The sequence below is a fragment of the Sturnira hondurensis genome, unplaced genomic scaffold, assembly GCF_014824575.4.
Source record: "Sturnira hondurensis isolate 20B ecotype Veracruz unplaced genomic scaffold, ASM1482457v3 Scaffold0011378, whole genome shotgun sequence".
Classification (NCBI taxonomy): Eukaryota; Metazoa; Chordata; class Mammalia; order Chiroptera; family Phyllostomidae; genus Sturnira; species Sturnira hondurensis.
The window spans coordinates 8,583,936-8,603,267 of record NW_028084009.1 but is presented as its reverse complement, the minus strand read 5'-3'; the positions used below and the strand labels follow the sequence as shown (position 1 = coordinate 8,603,267).

General features: G+C 62.7%; 2 protein-coding genes across 4 annotated transcripts in view; one reads left to right on the top strand and one right to left on the bottom strand.

Annotated features, from left to right (window-relative positions):
- Positions 1-769: 769 nt before the first annotated feature.
- GID8 (GID complex subunit 8 homolog) lies at positions 770-6,014 on the bottom strand. 2 transcript variants are annotated; one of them, XM_037060049.1, is made up of 5 exons: positions 5,849-6,014; positions 3,592-3,721; positions 2,583-2,779; positions 2,181-2,378; positions 770-1,555 (listed from the first exon to the last, which is right to left on the bottom strand). In XM_037060049.1, the coding sequence occupies exons 2-5, from the start codon at positions 3,707-3,709 to the stop codon at positions 1,382-1,384; spliced, it is 687 nt and encodes a 228-aa protein (XP_036915944.1). In that variant the 5' UTR covers positions 3,710-3,721; positions 5,849-6,014; the 3' UTR covers positions 770-1,381. The 2 variants fall into 2 exon arrangements, with proteins under 2 accessions (XP_036915944.1, XP_036915945.1); XM_037060050.1 differs by lacking the exons at positions 3,592-3,721; positions 5,849-6,014 and adding an exon at positions 3,542-3,567.
- A 138-nt stretch (positions 6,015-6,152) lies between these two features.
- The window catches only part of DIDO1 (death inducer-obliterator 1), a 44,082-nt gene continuing 30,902 nt past the window's right edge, over positions 6,153-19,332 (top strand). The window contains exon 1 of one of the 2 annotated variants that reach the window (XM_037060042.1): positions 6,153-6,299. The gene's annotated coding sequence lies outside the window, so the exon portion shown is untranslated. Of the gene's footprint in view, positions 6,300-14,220; positions 14,374-19,332 lie in introns of those variants that run through there. The other variant, XM_037060041.1, reaches the window with a different exon arrangement.

The window sequence follows — 19,332 nt, the reverse complement described above, 5'->3', positions numbered from 1 at the left end:
TCGAGGGGAGAGGAACAAGCACAGAACGGGGCACGTGGTCACCAGGGACCCACCGACATTTGTGGCAGAACGAGGGTCACTGCAGCGTGAGCCCTGCACTCGGGACTGAGGAGGGACGGCAGCAGCTGCTCTCAGGGCCGCCGAGCCTGAGGGCTACTCGGGTTCAAGGCCGCTCATCTAGGTCTCACACCGGGAGTGCAGCTGGGTGCCCGGAGGACAGATGCGCATTTCAGGAGTCGGTGGCCTCGGAGACCTGTGCCAAAACCAGTGCAGTCCTTGCCCCCCCTAGGGCCATTCTGCCCATGAGCAGGAATCCTCCCCGGCATGGAGCGCGCCTCACTTTCAGAAGCCAGTGGAGAACGGCTGGAGGTATATTGGGGCAGGAGACCTCCGATGGGCAAGCGGGCACAGCCTGCCTAGGAGGCTACTGTGCAAGGCATCCTGGCCAGGCCAGGCAGGAACTGGGCCGGCCCGAGGGGCCTGTCCTCTCTCCCTGGTCACCAGGCTCACCCAGGAGCACCCTGAGCCTGGCAGCCTCGCACAAGGTGGCTGGCAGTGTGTTTCGTCACCCTGCTGACCGCCAGCGCGTGTAGCTGGCCGATGTGGCTGCGGGGGGACCTGCTTCAGAAACTGCAGCCTTCAGAGAGGCCCCTGTTGGCCCCCACCACGCCGGGGCCTGGCACGTGGCCGTCCGGCTGCAGGGCCCACGGGGAGAACTCTGCTCATACACAAGCTTTGTTCAAGATGACTAGACTTCATCCAGAGGCCATTTCAGTCATTCCTGAAATCAAAGCAAAACCTTTATTTTCAACAGAATTGCCCGGAAGAGATGGTCCGTGGGTCCACCAGGAGAGTCTCTGACCACATACAGCACCAAAATATATATCTGGGAAATTAAAAACACACCACCCGCCCCTCACACACACACACAGGTGTGCCCCCAAAGCCACACGGTCTGGCCCAAAGGAAAGCGGACCAGGCGGTGCCCTCGCACACACACGTCTCCGAGTCGGGACTTCCGGGACTGCAGTCTTGCTGTGGGGACCGAGAACACTCGGACAGGGAGGGCTGCTCGCTCGCGGAGACTCGGGAGGACAAAGACAGTGGCCAGGCTTCTCGTAGGCTCTGGGGGCTGGGGGTCACTGGGGGCCCCGCAGCGCAGCAGCCTGGTGCCGCCACCCCCAGCACACTACGCGGTCGGCACCCGCCTCCAAGGACCAGTCTCTCGCCGCGCGCCGTCTGGCGTTTCCAGGGGCCATTCTTCCCATCAGAGGTGCCAGGAGAACAGAAAGTGAGGGGGTCTCAGCTGCAGGAACGCCTTTGCAGTCCCAGTCCCAGCCAGTCCTGGGCAATGCCGCGCAGGGGCCCCAGGCACACAGGCCTACTTGGGCTCCTCGATGACGCCTTTGCTGAGGTCTGTCATTTTGGGGTACTTCACTTTCTTCTGGTCCAGCTCATTCTGAGCCCAGAGGAGCAGCTTCAGTAGCTTCGCCAGCTTGGGCGTCGACTCGCGGTTCTCGTAATCCAGGACAGCCTGGTTGACCTCGCTCCACACCTGGGGGGCACGGGCAGCCAGTGAGGCGCCAAGCGCGGGGAGCCGGGCCCTGGAGCAGCCTGCCCTTCCCGAGACTCGCGCAAGCCCTCGGCTGGGGGAGCCCCCACCCCGCCCAGAAGGGGCTCACAGCCTGCAGCAAATGTCATGCCTGGCCCGGGAGGCAGGACAGAGCGGAGCAGGGTGATAAGCCCCATCCTCCAAAGCCACAAGGGGACCAGCCGTGGCCTAAAGGACAGGGGTGGGGCCGGGGGTGAGGGAGGGACAGGGAGCTGTGTCACGGGAGGTGGCCACCAGCTGGAACACAAGACCAGCACCGAGGGCAGGGAGCTTTAGGGGAGAGTTGGGAGTGTAAACAGAACCCTGAGGATCCCTGTTTCCAAGGGTCTCCCCAAAAGCAAGAAGACCGGCAGGGGCTCCAACATAGCTCAACCCTGAACGGCATGGGCTCAACTGCGCGGGCCCACCACACTCGTGTTTTCTCAATGCCCACAGTCGGCCCTCTGCACCCTGGGTCCCTACCCACCACAGGGCCCACTGCAGAGCCCACCATACCCGTCACACAGGAACTCGACCTCTCGGGTCCTGGTGTCAGGCTTCCCCACGGGTCACTGTGTCGCACCCTCACCTTCTGCCGCTGCATCATGTTCAGAAGGTCCCCAAAGGGCGAGTCCTCGGGGCTGTCAAAGGCCAGGAGGGCCAGCGTGCGCTCCATCTCCGTCAGGCACTCCCTGCTCTCCTCCCCCTGCTCCGCCAGCTGTGTCTGCGCGAACTCCAGCGCTGCCTCCGTCTCCCGCTGGCGGATCAGCTCGATCAGGTGCTGTTGCTGGGCAGGGTGCAGGGTGCAGGGCGCGGGCTCAGCCCCCAGTGCTCTCCGCGGGAGGCCGCCCCCCAGGACGCTTTCTCAGCGGCTCGCATCACCGCGCCCCTCCCCCCACGAAAGAACCAATGCCCGTCAACAGGCTCGCGGCACTCCCGTCTGCGTGCCGCCCACCTGGGGCCCACCCGCAGGCGCCCCACCGCCGCCCACCTGCAGGTGAAAGTACAGGTAGCGGTTGGTGTCCAGCAGCTCGGGGTGCAGGCTGTTGATCAGCGCGATGGCCTCCTGGATCTGCCCCTTCAGGATCATCTCGCGGATTTTGATGCGCTCGTCCAGGGTGTCCAGGTCCACGCTGGGCTCGATCCCAGACTCCATCCGGAACTTCTCTGCGGCCTCCTTGAAGCCCTCTGGAGGGGAGAGCCAGGCTCGCACCGCTGCTCTGGATGGCAGCCGGGGCTCAGCGCACAGCCCCTGCGCCACCCTAGGTCCGTCTGCCTCGAGCCGACAGCCCCAAGTGCACCGCACTTCCTCAGGGGCTGGGAGTCAGTGCCTCTGCCCTTGGAACACAGGACACGAGTCCCCACACGCCAGCACAGGCTCCCTGAAGGAGGCTGCGGCCCCAGGCAGCTGCGGAGCCTTGAGGACCCGGCCAAGACCTCCCCTCCGGGAGCCCACAGCCTGCCCCGTCAAAGCACCGTGTGCTCCTCTTCACCCCCCCACCCATAGCCACTGCCTCACTGTCAAAAAAAAAAATCTTGACAGAGACTAGCAAAGAGAGGAAGCAGGGAAGAGGCCGGGTCCCTTTTGGAGATGTCTGGGTGCCCCGCTGCATGCAGAACCCCTCTCCTTTCCACTGTCACAGAGGACTGGGTGTCAGGGCCTGGCCCCTGGCATCCCCCTCCTGCGGGGGGTGGGGGGCGTGGCCCTGGGCTTTAGATGTGCACCGGCACCCTCTCGGCGATTGTGGTTGGGTGCAGACGCCTCAGGAGCCCAGGTCCCAGAGCCCGGGAACAACGGCCTGCTCCCCAGGAGGGGAGATCTTTGACGTGCCGAGAGTGCCAGAACCAACCTCACCTTGCACGGAGCTCAGCGGGGAGCCCGCAGAGCACACACCGAGTGGGAGAGCCCACAGCGCCCGGCTGCAGGCACTACCTGTGCCCAGCAGTCACCTGTGACCAGGTAGTTCATGATGAGGCGCTGCCTGTGCCCGGGAAGTTACCTGTGACCAGGTAGTTCATGATGAGGCGGTTCATGTCTGCACGCTGCACGTGCAAGTTGTTGAGCTTCTCCATCCACTCGTCTTTTGTGACCTCGTCGGGCTTTTCTGTGTAGCTCATTCTGACTCGCTCCTACAGGACCAAAACGAGTTGGAATGCAGTGGAGGACTCTCTGACAACTGAGACCCTCCCAGGGACACAGCCAGTGAGGCAGCAGGAGGTGGGACAGAGGCGAGAGGGAGCCGGGGCCGACACAGACGCCCCCTGGGTGCCACGGGCAGCGCCGGAGGGGTGAGCTGAGAGGTGCGAGCTGAGAGGTGCGCACCGTGACTAGCAGGCTCACGGGAAGCCGTCAGCCCCCAGACCGGCAGAGATGGAGAAGTGACACCCCCGTGATGCAGGCACTCTCACTGCAGCCCCCCAAGGGCGCCTGCACGGGGCCTGCAGCCCGAAGAGCCACTCCTACCAGGTGGAGACCCCGAAACTCTCCCCACCGCCAGGCAGACAAATTTGTTCACTTGTTCAAGACAGCGGGCACATGGAGGCCACTGGCCAGACGTCCGTCCAACAGCTGCACGACCCATGACCGGGGTGGGTGCGTGCCAGGATCCAGAACTTCACAGATCACAGGAAGACGGCATGGCGCAACCTACACTACGGTACTCGATGTCCTCACGGGGTCTGGGGTGCTGCCCCATAATCCAATCTCATTGCTCCGGTGAAGCCTCTGTCAGGCCAGGCTTCGCCACCAAACAGGTTAAAAACAGCCCTCGGTTTCAGACCTATTTGGATGTTAGGCTGCTGAGGGTTTGTGAGCATGTGTTCACGGGGCAAACACACTAAAGCAGTCACAACCCAGGAACACAACCATGTAGATGGTTCTCAGAAACCGGCTGCAGACACAGCAAGCCGTGGCAGAGGCCCCAGTGCGGCCAGCAGCTTAGTAAAGAACAAAACAAGAAAAACAAGGCAGGCTCTATGTAAAATCTGGAAGTGAATACACAGGAAGTGGGATTCTCAAGAGATGCTACCAAGGAAGCAGGGGCAGACAGGTGCCAACCCAGGAGCACCACCTGGGCTCCAAGGCCAGGCCAGCCCACCACGGTCCAGCTTTATCCCTTGTCACTGACGTGCTCATTAAGGACGCTACTTTATACACAGCGAACCACGTGCTCAATGCTTCCACAAACTTTAAAGTTAAGAGACAGCAATGTGGGGTGGTGAGAGCTGAGCAGGACCAATACGGAGCCACTAGAGAAGAGGGACCGGGGGCAGAAGTGTGGGCCTATCTGCTGGACCGCGCATGGAGGGATCAGAGGACCAGTGGAGGGTTCAAGCTGAGCCCGTGAAGCATTGGGCCACAGACTAGGAGGCAGGACTGAGACAGGAACAGGTTTGGGGAGCAGGGCCAGTTTGGGCTGCCCGTCAGGGCACAGCTGAACTCTAGTAGGCACCTGGACTATAGGTGGTGAGGTCAGTGCTGGGAACGTTAATTAGGGAAACCTAAGCATGGACAGCCAAGAATCCGGCACAGATCGCCCAGGGAGAGAATAGGGAGGGGAGCAAGGCAAAGTCCTGGGCTCCTGGAAGATGCGGACAGACTCTCAGGACGCAGCACAGGACAACCGGCACCTGACACAAACCAAGAGGGGCCGTTCCTCAAACACCCATCCCTCGGGGGCCACTGCCAACTGCGCAACTCAGATCAAAGGCTCGTTCCCACACGGGACAAGAAGGCAACTTCCCGAAGTTCCCGTTGGGCCACTACACCGGCTGCACCACTCCAGAGTGGCGTGAGCGACTTTCGAAAGCGACCACTTTGGAGAAGTCCGCGGTCCGACAGCGGACACAGAATTCAACTTCCCAGCTCCGAGGAGGAGCACTTGCTTCCCAAGCGGCAGTTTGCGTCCTCGCCAGGTCGCTTCTGCTAGAAGCAGTTGTTCTAAAAACCGACCTCTTGGCTGAAACATCCGTGCGTGTGTCGGTACTCCGGTTCGCGACCACTTCCGAACGCAGAGCCGCCCCTGGCGATGACGCCCCGGTGGGGATCGCTGCGCCCCGCACCGCTTCGGCCAGAAGCAACGCACAGTTTGACTTGCCAAATCAGGGAGCGCCTCAGCCACCCGAGAACACGTCCCGACCAGACAGACATCTGCTCGGACCTGCGACCCTCTGAGAACCGGCGCGGGTCCGGCCCCCTCCCGGCCGCACCGCGCTCCCGCTCCGCCCGATCGCCTGGGCCCACCGCGGCCATCTTACCGTGCGGATCCCGCCTCCCGCGCTGCGCAGTCTCCGCGGCCGCTCGGGGGGCCGGGCGGGGAGGCGGCACGAAGGCGCCGGGCAAGGAGAAGCGGAGGCGAGAACCGCGGCAGAAGCGGGGGCGGGGAACCGGAGGGCCGACGCACCGGCGGCCGCCCCTCAGTCTCTTCCCGCGAGATTGAGAGATCGCCAGCCGCCAGCCAATCAAGAGCTCCTGCGAGGCGGCGATACGCGGCGGCCGCCCGGAAGCGCAGCTCTAGAGCTTCCGTCCTTGCGCAGAATCCCTTTGCGGGCCCTCGTTCTACGGGTTGGCGCGAGAGTCAAAAAGCTTCGTCCGTCTCCGGGCTAGATAGTTGCGGTGGAGGCGTCTATGTGGGGGAACTTCGCGCTGGGAATGCGGCAGCTAGACTGAGTCCGAGCCGAAGGCCCCTGCGTCCCTTCCGTCGTTTGTGTGAGCCCAGAGGGCACGGGGCGGGGGCGGGGGCCTGGCGCCGGGGCTCCGCGCCGCCCCGAGGCACCGGCCGGGGTGGAGTCGCCAGAGCGCGGCTGGCAAGAGCGCCGGGTTTGGTGGGTGGGGCGGCCCCGGTGGACGCGGCGGCGCACAGACCCCCAGGCAGGGTTTGCGCGTCGCAGTTGGTCTGCTGGAGAAGCACGCAGACTCGGAAGTCGGAGAAGCACGGGGGCTCCCCGTCCCCGCAGAGGGAGGTGGAGCGATTTCGAGAACTTTGGGCGGCAGTGGAGGGCGGCCCGCTTCCCGACCTTTGGGACTCCGACGGGTCCCCGAGTTCGCAGTCGGGGGTCCGGGGTTCCTCGCGGGTGCTCACAGGGATGCTGGAGGCCCAGGTGGGGCCGGACTCCTCGCGGAAAGCCGACTCGGCAGATGGGTTCGACCGCGACAGCAGGTTCCACGAGTGGAATGAGCGAACCTGCGGGACACGGGCCTGTTTAAAACGCAGATGACCTGCTCCTCCGTCCCAAACCTTCGGCCAAGACTTAGCCCCGTAAACAGTGCTGAGCGACTTCTGAGCGGCGCGCAGTTTTACTGTTGTGTTTAACGCCAGCGCCCTGAGGACGCGGCCCATTCTGGTCCAATGAGGCTCCAGCCGCGGGTCCCAGGCGCACGGCCCCTCCCCCGGCAGCCAACCGGCGACTGACCGGCAGATGCTGTGCTCACCCTGGCGGCTCTTCCCCGCCTAGGGGCCCTACCGGCTGCTGGCTGCCGCCCGCTCAGCAGGCCGCGAGGTCTCCGTGCCCCTGCCCTGTGCACACCCCTCGGAGACGCCGCCTCGCCGCTGCAAAGCTCGCACAGCTGAGCACTCGCCGCCCCTGCCCTGGGCCTCTGCTCCAGCTATCCGAGCCCCCACGACCTGGGCTCCTGGGTAGCTTGCTCCTTGGCTTGCGGAGGATGTCCCTGAACAAAGCAAGGCATCGTGTCTCCCCTGTGTTCACGTGGTACTCACAGCCTCCCTTTGTGGCACCCTGTTCTGTCACCATCTCCTGATGGCATGTCGTGATTCACCATGAGTGCAGGCTTCCCAGAGTGGAAGCATCCAACGTGGGGTGGGGTTCCCCAGCTACCTTGCTGGGAGGGCGGAGGAATGAGCAGGACACCGAGGACCTTCCCTGGGAGCACTCTCAGCAGAAGGGGTCACGGGAGGCCATATGGCTCCACCGAGAGAGTCTGGGTCAGCGGCCCCCAGAAGTGCAGCCCCATTGTTGGTGTCAGTGTCAGTGCCGGTGGCACCCGCTGAAAGGAGGGGATGTGTGGGTCTGGGCCATGTGACGTTGGGGTGTCCAGAGCCCCAGGGAGAGAAGGGGACTGAGCTGATGTTCGGAGACAGTCTACAGAGGAGGCGCAGGTGAAGGAGTCCAGGACCAGAGGGATGGCCGCCTGGAGCCAGGGCCACAGCTGCCCAGGCTGAGGCTAGAGGAGGAACAGCCGGAGAGGCCCGATGAGGCCGGTTCCCCAGAGGTGCCGCAGGGCACAGTCACCAGGACATGTGCTCAGCAGAGCCACAGGCAGCAAGGCAAGGCCCAGTGTGACGTTTCCTGAAAATGGTCCCCTTGGCAGCCACCAGTGACAAGTGTGGTGGCCCGGTGGACACAGAATGTGGTGGAAGGCAGCGAGCTGAGCGGGGTGGTGGTGAGGGGAGACAGCCCGAGCTGAGTGCTCTCAGGAGGGAGCTGCCCCGAAGCAGACGTGTATGGAGTGGAGGCGGCAGGGGAGTGAGTGGGCCGCTGTGGGGCCAGGACGAGGGGAAGGTGAGCACCACCACGGGGGCCTGCAGAGAGCACACGGAGTGAAGCGGAGGCCTGGGCCAGAGCCTGCAGACTCTGGCATTTGGCGAGGGGCCTGGGACTCTGGAGGAGGTGGGTGGGTGCAGGGCCCCACTGGTCACCCTGTGGGGCAGTGACCAGGCTGGCCCAGATTTCAGCCTGACAGGACCACTACCCTCTGAGCTGCTTGATAGGAGGGAGGTGGGCCTGTGGGAGCGGGGAGCCAGGGGCTCTACAAGCCCAGGTGGAGTCTCCACTGGGCCAGTTGGCTGGCCTCTCTACAGGGAGGTGCTAACGGTTTATTGGTTTTGAGAATGTTAAAGAGCTGTTTGAAGGGGGAAGTAACTTGAGAGTAAAATGCAGGCTGCTTCCTTTCCTCCAGCCCCGGCTGTGTAGAACTGCCAGGTTTTATACAACCGCGGAATTTCTGTGGCTCCGTCGGTCCTGCTCTCGGAGCCCGAGAGCACGAGTGAGACCCCTGCACCCCGAGAGCTGCATCACAGCCTTAGCTGAGCCCCGCCGACTCTGCAGGGGCAGCCGCGGCCTGGCGGCTTGGTGCCGCTCTGCCTCGGGCCACCAGGCGGCAGTAGTGCGTTTTACTGCGGGCTGGTTGTGCGCGCAGGCGCCCTGCAGCGCAGCCGCGCGGAGGCCCGGAGGCTCGTCGGGAGGGGTGGCGGGTCTCCCGCCTCCTCTGTATCCTCACCTGCTCGCGCTTCCCGCGATGCCGCCACCACTCCGTCCCAGGTCGCATCCTCAGTTGTTTACCTGAGTAACAAAACAGTGACGTTTTTCCCGAGTCCCTTTTTAATTCTCAACTCCCGCTGAGGATGTAACGTAAACCACGTCCAGCACAGCGCCACCTGAAAACGGGGGCGGGGGGTTGTGGCCCTGTGCCACCCCTGGGCGACACTCTGCATTCGATTTGCCCGGTCACGGTTTTGTGCCGGTTCTTACGGAGCTGACTGTGCCCTTCAGACCTGGCTGGTCGAGGGTTCGAGATTCACAGACTGGTTTGGGAGTTGACCATTCTTTTCTGTTTTTTCAATTTAAGTTAAAAGACGGACCTGTGCATGTACAAACACGCATAACATACGTGTTTACGATCACATCCGTCTGCGATAAGCGTTTTTGGTTTTGTTGCTCCCCCACCCATGACCCAGATGTTGGGACAGGCAGAAGCCCCAAAGGAGGGGGAGACGATTTCCAATTAGTGTCCCTGTTGTCCTTTTTAAGAACACGCTTGCAGGATCTCTCTCTAGACTTTGAAATCCTCTTACCAGTCTCTCTCTAGACTTTGAAATCCTCACACTTTACATGCTTGCTTCGCGTTGGAGCAAGAGGCACCCGTGTGTGAGGGGCCCCCAGCTTCCTCTTCCCTCTGCACAACCACAGAGAGCGATGGGCTGGCCTCCCACCTATGTGGACAGATTTGGGGGCCCATGTGTCTCCACGGCTTTCTAAGTTTCAGAAGCAGTTGGATCGATTCGGAGCGCTACGCCGGCTTTGCAGCTCCAGTGCAGACTGAAGACCTTCGGGAATCCCTGGTAGCTCAGCCCCGCTGTTCCCGGGGCTCCCTCAGAGCGTCCACTCTCGCCCTGTTTGTTTTAGGGGCTGGGGCGGGGGTGGGGGAGCGGGGATGAACCCATACAGTATTTCCACCCTGGACAAATCCCAAAAGCCACTGTGAGAGCTGACTTTAACCAGCCCCCCTATTGACGTATTTTCATTCTGGGGAAAACACCTTCAAACTGCAGCCCGTCCGATTGCAGCTGCGCCCCGGAGGCCAGGGCTGATGGGCAGAAGCTGGAAACTGCCTCATCTGAGCAGCTGCCCCTTACCCCGGGCCTGGGAGGGTCCCAGCCTTCCCATGGACAGTCCCCTTCCTCTGAGACACACCTGAGGGCCCAGAGGCACTGTGAGGCACCACCACCTTACTCACAAAGGGCCCGTACTCAACGGCGGGGGGACCAGCCCTGGCCCCCCCAGCCTCGCCCTCCACCTCACCCCTTTCCAGGCTGCTCGGGTGCAGGCAGGCAGAGAGTCAGGGCCGCTCGTAGGGATTCCTCCTGAGGCTGCCGACTTGTCACAGAACTCTCGGGATACCTGGGCATCTCAGAGGTGACGCCTCGCCCTGGGAGCAGAGCTGGGGCCGGGCTCCGCCCAGAGAGCAGTATCCCGTTTCAGTTCCACCTTTCTGTCCAAAGGTCTCTGGAATGTGTGTGTGTGTGTGTGGGGCGGGGGGGGGGGGCAGCCCCGAGGGTCGGTGTCCTGACCACTCCTCGGTGCGCGCACCCGGTTCGGCTGCACCGCCTGCTGTTCCCCGAGTGGCCAGCGCCTGCTGTCTCCCGTGTTTGGGCGCTGCGCAACGCAGCAGCTGCTGTCAGTGCAGAAAAGCCGGTGGGCGAGAACACGGGTGCTCCCCTCACCTGGTCTCGCAGGGTTGCTGTGACTCCCGTGGGCAGGGGCCTGCCACAGCCCACTGCTGTCTCTTCGGGTCTGCAAGGTCTCAGTCCCCCTTTCTCCTTGTGTCCTTGGTTCTCTTCTGGCTTACCCACCACCCTCGACTCTTGGGCACTCTGCCCCCAGACGGTCTCAGAACAGCAGCCTTCCCCTGCTCCATACGGCGACGGGGCACCGAGGCGGGGCTTGGCCCTTCGCTTGGGGCAGTAGTCCGGTTTGACTTCCAGCGGTTAAACGGAAGTTTTCCTTTTAAACAAATTTAACTGTAAGCTTTTAGGGTTTTTCATTTTTATTTATTTGAGAGAGGGGGAGGGAGGGAGAGAAACGTCCGTGTATGGTTGCTGCTCATGCTGGGACCTGGCGTGCACCCAGGCCTGTGCCCTGACTGGGAGTCAAACCCGCGGCCCTTTGGTTCACACTCCGTCGCTCAGTCCCCTGAGCCAGGGCCTGAAAAGCTTTTTCAAACAAAAGGGTTTGTCATCAGACCATGGGTAGCCAAAAACGCCAACTGAGCAGGGAGTCCGAACCGCCGGCAACTTGGCGAGAGGAAAGGAAGGACACCCGTCAGTCCGGGTTTTGTGTTGCTTGCGTTTTTTGTGCATTTGGGTGGGGGAGGGGGACTATGAGCCTGTGATAGGATTTGCAGTAGCTTCGGATGGTGGAGGGGGGTGGGGTGCTCCAGGGATCAGCCTGGGCCGTGGAGTTGGAAATTCAGGTGCAAATCAGGAGGAAGGGCTCCTGGGGTTCCCGGGGGCTGGCTGTCCAGCGGCCACTTCACTCCGTTGGCCCATCTGGGAAGTGGCCGCTTTAAAGTTACCCCTCAGTCCCGATGGCTGCTCGGGGTTTGAGCAGGCTGGTCAGAGCTGGTCCGCAGCTGTGTTGGCAGGCCTCACGCACAGCGTGCCATGGTGGGGACCAGCTCCTTAAAAACACAATGGTTGAGTTTTTGTTAGCTATTTAAACATTACTAGATTTATCTGTTCCTGCGAATTTAAATTCCTTTGCCAGGGAATGGCAGGGGTGTATTTTGTAAAAACCTTTTCACTCACGAGTTTAACTCCCCAAGTGGTTAACTGCACAGCCTCAGGGTGCATGGGATAAGCTCAGTAGGAAAAGAGGGAGGCCTGGTGAATGAGAGGGGTGGGCGCACCCTAGGGCAGCCCCCAGGGGAGTGGGAAGCCTGGGACCTAGCTCTCCACCAAGACGAGCTGCTACTGTCGGCCCGCCCAGCCTTGGGCCTGGCTGCGAGGTCAGCCCTGCAGCCCACGGCCCCTGGGTCAAAGGGCACGGGCAGCCTTGGCCATTCTGGAAGAATCTAATGGGTTTTCCCAAACTGCCGACAGGTCAGGGAGAAAGAGCGAAGGGGTCTGACTTTGGCCCTTCCCCTCCCCCTCATCCTCTTCCCCTCCCCCTCATCCTCTTCCCCTCCCCCTCATCCTCTTCCCCTCCCCCTCTGCCCCTGGGCCCAGCCTCCGGGCGGTGCTGGGCTGCTGTTCCTTGTCTCTAAGTGAGAGTAACAATAAAACTACTTGTTGCTTCCATGCTTGGTTTTAAATTGTCCTTGGAAAGGGCTGGAACCTCCCTGGGGGTCAGGACCGGAGCACCCGGCCTCTCATCCTTGTGCTAGACCCCGAGGGTGCTCTAGTTTGGGGTTTCCATTTGGGGTCGGAGTGGTCTGTCCAGGACCCTGCTCTGCAGCAGGCTTTGATCCGGGTGTGAGGAGGAGCTGAACACCAGGAGGCAGATTTTAAAGGACGGCCCACCACAGTACTCCTCTGCTCTGAGACTGGCCTTGGTGAGGGCCGCACCAATCGGAGTTTTTCCGAAAGATTCAAACCCACCAAGGCGTGGAAGCCAGTGAGGCCGCGTGCCGCCTCCAGCCCTCTGAGCCATGAGGCTGCGGGGTTTTGTGGCTCACTGGGGGTGTTTAGAGTAGAATTCGGGGCAACTGGAGACTTTTAAATTCGGGTTACCTATCAAAGTAAGTTTGTCAGGAGGAAGTGTTCCATTAAAACACCCGTCCAAGTTTCAGAAACGCCTGTTTGCTCAGTGGGAAGCAGCTCCCAGGAGGAGTTGTGACCAGTGGGCTGGAATCACGGGAAGAGGCTAGTTGGGAGGACCCTCGGCTCCCACCAGGGGGGCGCCTGCAGCTCGAAGAACCCCGGCTCGACCTCCTGGGAGGTCCCCCCCCCAACTGCAGTGTCAATGGGAGTGGGGCTTCCCACACTCAGTTTCCCACCCTTGAGCTTCCGTAGCACCTCTCCTAGCCCACCCTGCCCTGTCCTCAGGGCTTTTCACCAGCCTGTGCACCGGCCTGAAACCGCACCCAGGGTTAAAGCCGCAACTGCAGAAGGACATTGCTGCTGACTTGGCTCCATTGAGGACCCTCAGTTGAAGAGACGGGGCAGGTCCCTGTTCCAATGCCTGTCCTGGGGGCCCTTTGTAAGGGGCAGCCGGTGAGCGGCTCCAGGGCCCCAGCACATCAGCTGCTTTGCAGACAGCGTGTGCTGAGGTCCACTGCTCTGCGTGCTCCAGCTAGTTCCAGCTCATTCCGTCTGGTCTCCAACCCTCCCACCGCCTGTCTCCGGCAGACCTGAGCACAGGCGGAGGAGTGTAAAGCCAGTCACTGCAAAGCCACAAAGGTGGCCCCAAGGGAACCCCACTGCAGAAGCAAGCTGCCTGTTGCCCTTTTGCAGATCAGGACAGTCCTTGAGGTCTTCAGAGGTGTTCACTGACGAGCACCTCTGGCCCTGGCTGGGTGGCTGGAGCGTCCCAGGCACCATGAGGCTGTGGGTTCCATCCCCGGTAGGGGCGAGTACGGAGGCAGCTGACGGATGCTCATCTCCTCCTCCATCTGTCTCAAATCAATAACCACGTCCCCTGAGGTGAGGACTTCAGAAGGCACCTGTGCCAGGGTCCTGGTTCTTGTGCAGCGAAGCCCCTGGGAGACCTGCAGTGTCAGGGGTGGAGCTCTGCTGCACATAGGACGCTTCTCTGCTTTTTGCTAAGGGGCTTCTACTTGCAAGAACAGGAAGCAAGTTTGTAGGGGGCAAGTCATGGGGTCAGAGGCCAAGGAGTTACTGGCTTCGGGGCAATTGTCCAGTGCCCAGGGTACCCCAAGTAAGCAGAGATTCCCTTCCGAGGCCGGCTGAGTGGGGCAGGCAGGTGCTGGGGCGTCACTGGTCAGCACTAAGTCAATTCGCGGGGAGGGCTGCGCGTCTCCCCGAGCCCTTGGCCTTCTTGGACGGTGACCGTCTCACCTTTCCCTCCAGCCCCTGTGGGTAGGTGTGCCCAACTTGTTTGCGATCGCGTATGGGCCGACGGGCTGGGCTCCTCTGCCCCGTGGGCTGGAGGGAAAGAGGCGCCGCGCCTCGCTTCTTTACCCTCAGAAGCCCGCCGACAGGAACCGGGCTGCGGTGTATTCCGCCTGTAGCCTCGGTCCCTGCCACTCGCGCCCCCCAGCTTTGGCCCCTGGGCTCGGCACGAGGAGCGCATGCGCGCGGGCTGGAGCCTGGGCCTGGTTTTTTCATTTGGTGGTTGCCGCACGAGGGCGCCACTCACGGCGCGGGCGGTCGCTCTAGCTCCCTGGCACCTCGGTGGCTGGCGCTCTCCCTGCGAGGGGAGCGGGGGTGGGCCCTCTAGTCGCTGCATCTCGGTGGCTCACGCCGGCCCCGCCTGCGCGCTCGATCGCTGGATCGCTCGATCGCTCGCTTGCTTGCTCGTCCGTTCGCTCGTTCTTCTCAACTCGGAGGAAATGGCTGCAAGACTCTAGAGGCCTGGGAGCGGAGGTCAGTGGCATTCGGAGCCAGGCGGAGGGGCTGGCCGCCGAGGGGCCGCCGAGGGCACGGGCGGCAGGGCAGGGGCGGCGGCGCCCGAGCCCGGCCTGCCAAGAGCCGCGGCCTCGGCGCCGGGCCGCGCTCCCGCCGGAGAGAGAAGATGGCGGCGGCCGGGGTGCGGGGGAGGGGTCGGGCCCGCGGTGGGGGTGGGGGTGGGGGGCACGGGCTGTAGGCACCTGGTTCGGCCACGCCGCCACCCCCCTGACAGGAGAAGGAGCGGAGTGCCGCCCCGGGCGCGAGGCCAGCTCCCGGTGTGGCGGGCCGGCTGACTGGTCGAGACGACTGTTGCCCGCGGCTGTGGGGCGGGTAAGATTGGCTTCCCCGTGTGAAGACGGTGCCCGGGACGTTTTGGGGACGAGGTTCCGTTCTAGGGCCGGTTCCGGGCGTGCATTCTCTTGGCTTCCCCCGGAGCCAGCTGGTTGTGACGGGTGCGATGTCCGCGAGGCGGTGCGGCGTGTGGGCCCCGCGAGACCGGCCGGGCAGCGCGGGTGCCCCGATGGTTGTGTGGCCTTCATTCGGGCGTGTGGCCGAGCCGGGGTGCGGCGCCCCGTCGGGCTTCCGCCCCTGGGCCCTCCGGTCCGGTCCGCCCCTCCGTTCCCGCGCGCATTGCTGCCGGCGGGGCCCCCAGGCGGGGGCAGGTTGTTTGCTTTGAATCTTGCTCCGGGCACTGGAGTGGGGAGGGGCGGCTCTAGGCGGCCGTCGGGCGGAGACCTGCATGGTGGCTGCTAAAGACACTCGAGGCTGTAGTTGACAAGGTCCCTGTCGTTGGCCCGCTGCGGGGTGAGGTTGGAGCCTCGTGCCCGGTGGCGCGGTGTAAGAGTGAAGGTGGGTGCCGGGGTCCTGTAAGCGCCTGCTCAGAATTTGCCCGCGGGGGTGAGGGCCGGCGGCCCTGCCGGGGAGGACGCGGTGTGCCCGGCCGGCCTCGCGGTGGCAGAGCCGCACCGGGGAAGTGCCCCGCGGTTTTCCTGGAGCCTCGGTCTCGAGAACCGCGTTTCGGGCCCTGCCCTTCAGGGCAGGAGGGCCTGCGGCCTCCGGATCCAGGGGACCAACCCACCCCCCATTCGTGTGTTGTGACCCGCGGGCACACGGTGGGGGCGCGCGGGGTCGTCTGCCCCGCCGCGATCCTTTCGGCAGAAAGCGCTTCCCCAGCGCTGTGCTCTGCTGACCCGCGCGCTTGCACCCTGACTTCAGCCGCGAGTTCAGAAGCGGTGATCGGCATTTCATTTGCTTCCTAGTTTGAAGGCCTTTGCTTGGTAGCTTCAGGCTGTTCTTGTGAGAAAAGGGGGCGTAAATCAGGTGTGGCTGGCCGCTCCCCTCTCCTTCCTGTGGCCGCCAGGGTCTTCCCTGGCCGATGATGCAGGCGCGGCTGTGTGCTTGGGAGTGCCCCAGCTGCTTGCTGGGGCCAGGCGGTGAGCAGGCGCAGCCCTCGGGGTGGCCGGGGTCCTGGGGCCCGCAGTTCTCTCTGGCAGAGGGTGGGTGGCTCCTGCTGGTGGCGCTCCAAGTCTGTCCCCACGAGCAGGCAGACTGACCTTCCAGCAGCCTGGGGACTCTCTTCCTGGTTGGTGCTCGCCCTGTGTTCCAGGTCTTCCATCTTTTCCCCCCCCTTCCTTCAAGTCTTATTTATTTAGTTCTTGGAAAGGAGGAAGAAAGAGAGGGAAAGGTTGGTTGGTTTGTGAGAGAAACATCTGTCGGTTGCCTCTCAGCCAGGGAACCCTGCCCGCAACCCAGGCATATGCCCTGACTGGGGATCGAACCAGTGACCCTCTGGTTTGCAAGCCAGAGCTCAGCCCACTGAGCCACACCATCCAGAGTTTGACTCTCTGTATGTGCTTCAGTCTGATGGTGCCAAGTGACTTCATTGGGCTCTCGCAGAGTGGAGGCTGTTCCAGGCCAGCTCGAGGTTGTCCTGGCGTCGCTGCATGTGGCCGTGGGTCCTGCACAGGCCTGCTTCCTCTTCCTCCCGGCGGGCTTCCCTGACCAGCTTCCCTGACCAGCCTCATGCTTGCACTCTGCTCATGTGGGTGGCGTGGTCTTGTATCAGACGTCGGGGGTGGTTGCGTGCTCAGGCCTCATTTTGCCTTCAGAGCAGCAACGTCCAGGGGAGGCTGTCACTTGAGTTGAGAGGGTGGCTGTTGACCCTGTAGTCAGAGCGCCTGTGGCCCCAAACTGCAGACTGGGGGTCCTTGGCAGGTGGCGGCAGCCGTCGAGGGTGTCATCTGTGAGGCAGGCCTTGCTCTCTCCGGGCACCAGGCCCTGCGGTTTTGTTTTCCACGTGCTGACGAACACTGAGGTGGTCCTCACACACCTTCCCACGCCGGTACACGGGTGAGGGTAGTCCCACTGTGCTGTGCGTTACAAAGATAAAAAGGCATATACAATGTTAGAATGAAACACGTGCTTGCGAAGAAAGCGGGAGCACCAGCCAGGGCACCAGCAGAAGCTCACGTGGAAGCTCTTCCCGAGTACGTGGGCCCGCATGTGTGGCTGCTGAGGGCTGGCTGGTGACGCCACACTCCCGCCGCAGCCTCAAAGCACAGCGGCACAGGTGCCCCTTGGCCTTTCAAGCCCGTTGCCTGACAGCGGGTACTGGAGCCTTGGAGGAATCCCTGCCCCTCCGGTTGGCCACCAGGGAGGAGCCTGTGTGGCCGTGGGACGCTGCTGGTGCCGTTTCTGTGCCTGGCTGGCGAGGGGCTTGGGGGAGACACTGGTCAGATAGACATGCTCCGAGGGGCCTCTCCTGCCGCTCTCCTGCACTGTCCTTGTCCCTCTCACTAGTGCCGGCCACCCTCACCACGCTTGCCCGGGGGCCGGCGCTGCTGCCTGGTCTTGACATGGTGGCGTTTCAGGTGCCCTTTTGGGAGGCTATGAGGTCACAATTGTCCCCGTTTCCCAGGCCAGAAAGCATAGCCCAGAGAGGTCTGCAGCTGGGGTTGAGGCCCGGATGTTCTGGTGTAAAGCCACTGGGCCCCTCAGTCCACAGTGCATTAGAGGACTCCACTTACTTTGGGGGGGACCACATTGTAGCTGGGGCGGGAGGGCTCTCCTGGGTGCCAGTTGTCACCACCAGGGATGCTGAGTGGTCCTGTGGAGATGCGCCCCGCCCCGCCCCCGTGCCCCCCCCCCCCCGCCCGCATCCCATGGAAACCCTGGGCCAGGTAACACCTAGCTCTGGCCTGGGGGGGTGTAAATGGCGCCATCTCCCTCTAATTGTCAGACAGCCTCCCCCCAGCGGCACTGACGGGAGTGGGCAGTAACCTCACGCCCAGGCTGGGCCCCCAGACCCAGCCGTGCACAGACCTGCTCGGACACCCTGGGAAGCCCTGTCGTCACACTGCTTCACAGAGTCTAAGTGAAAACATCCCCGCTGCGCCAGACCGGAGCCTGCTGTGGACCTCTGCTGGTCTCAGAGTAGGGGGTACCCCAGCTGAGACAAGTCTGTTTGTTCTGGACTCATCTCTGTGGTCCCTGAGCATTCTTCCTGCCCCGTGGCCTGGGCCAGACACCCTCGCACCCTCGGGGGCGCCGCCCCGCCTGTGGAGCACGGTGCATGCAGGCCTGCGTCTCCTCTCCAGCCACTCGGAGCTCGGTGGCCGCCGGCATCCCTGCGTGCGGGAAGCGACCCCGTCTCCGCAGTCAGAGTGCCGGGGTCTGTGCAGACCCAGTGCTGCTCCTGCCTTGTCGTCCTCCCGACGGAAGGTCACTGGGTGACAGGGGAGCCCTTCCCAGGGGTCTGACACCGGAGTCCGACACACTCCACAGCGTTTGTCGCCTGGAGCGATGTCTAGTGGTACTTCCCACACTCGGCTTTCATGACAGGCATCCACGCTCACTCACCATAATCCGTGACACACGCTTGCAGGTCAACAGAGGCACTTTTGACAGGAAGTGTGTTCCAGGACAGACAGTGGAATGAGAAAGGTAGTGTTGCTTTATGCTTGTGCGAATCTCTCTTGTGGCCGGCTTAGCTGACAGTAGCTGGGCTCTCACATCTGCTTCTGGAAGGTTCCACCACATACTTCCAGTGAAGAGGGCAGTGAGGTCTTAGTGTTGGGCAGATGGCTTGACCTTGAGGCTCGGAAAGGGCTGAGGGGCCACGTCTGGATGCCGCCAGTGGTTGGAGACCCCACCCCCGAGGAGGGCGGGGCCCGCAGCCTGCCTCGAGGGACTCGAACCCGGGACAGGGCTCCTTGAGGAAGGCAGGCAGTGTCTTTGTAGTTTTTAAATGGGCGCAACCACACTTCCCTCACACTTACGCTTTGGTGTCTGACAGTTTGAGCTCGCCATAGCAACCGAGTCTAACCTATTCCGCGCGCTCCTCCATGGGACAAGCCATTATTCAGGCTTGGTGCTAAAAAAGCCCAAACTTGTGTTTTGGGAAAAGACTAGTTTGTGGCCACAGGTGAAAGTGTTTGGGGTCTCCCCAAGTGGGCGACAGGTCGGGTGAGGCCAGGGTGCCTGGTGGGCAGGCGCAAGGCTGTCGGTGACGGGTGGGCGCTGTGCCATGCCTCGAGGTGCCTGAGGGGGGCAGCGCTGAGACTGGGTGTCTGACGGCTGCCCCTACAGGGCCAGAGGAGGTCCTGCACCGGTGACTGTGAGCCCAAGGATGTAAAGGCAGCAGGATGCCCCTTCGAGGGTCAGGGCTCTTTTTTCTTGTTTCTTGGATTTTATTTGCTTTTAGAGAGAGGAGAAGGAGAGAGGGAGAGAAACATCAGTGTGTGGTTGCTTCTCACACACCACTACCGGGGACCTGGCCTGCAGCCTAGGCGGTGATCCTTTGGCTTGAAGGCCAGCACGCAGTCCGCTGAGCCACATCAGCCGGGGCAGGATCAGGATTTTTCATCGGGATCTGCAGGCTTGGGAAGCAGCCCCCAAGGCGCCCAGCAGGGGTAGGGGGCAGGCAGGCCCTGTGTC

Bases quoted from the DNA above. Each gene is read 5' to 3' on its own strand.
- GID8 (XM_037060049.1), bottom strand. From the start codon at position 3,709: ATGAGCTACACAGAAAAGCCCGACGAGGTCACAAAAGACGAGTGGATG. The intron at 2,780-3,591 runs GTAACTTCCCGG...TCTCCCCTCCAG, and splicing joins CATGAACTACCTGGTCACAG to AGGGCTTCAAGGAGGCCGCA. The intron at 1,556-2,180 runs GTGAGGGTGCGA...CGTGCCCCCCAG, and splicing joins ACATGATGCAGCGGCAGAAG to GTGTGGAGCGAGGTCAACCA.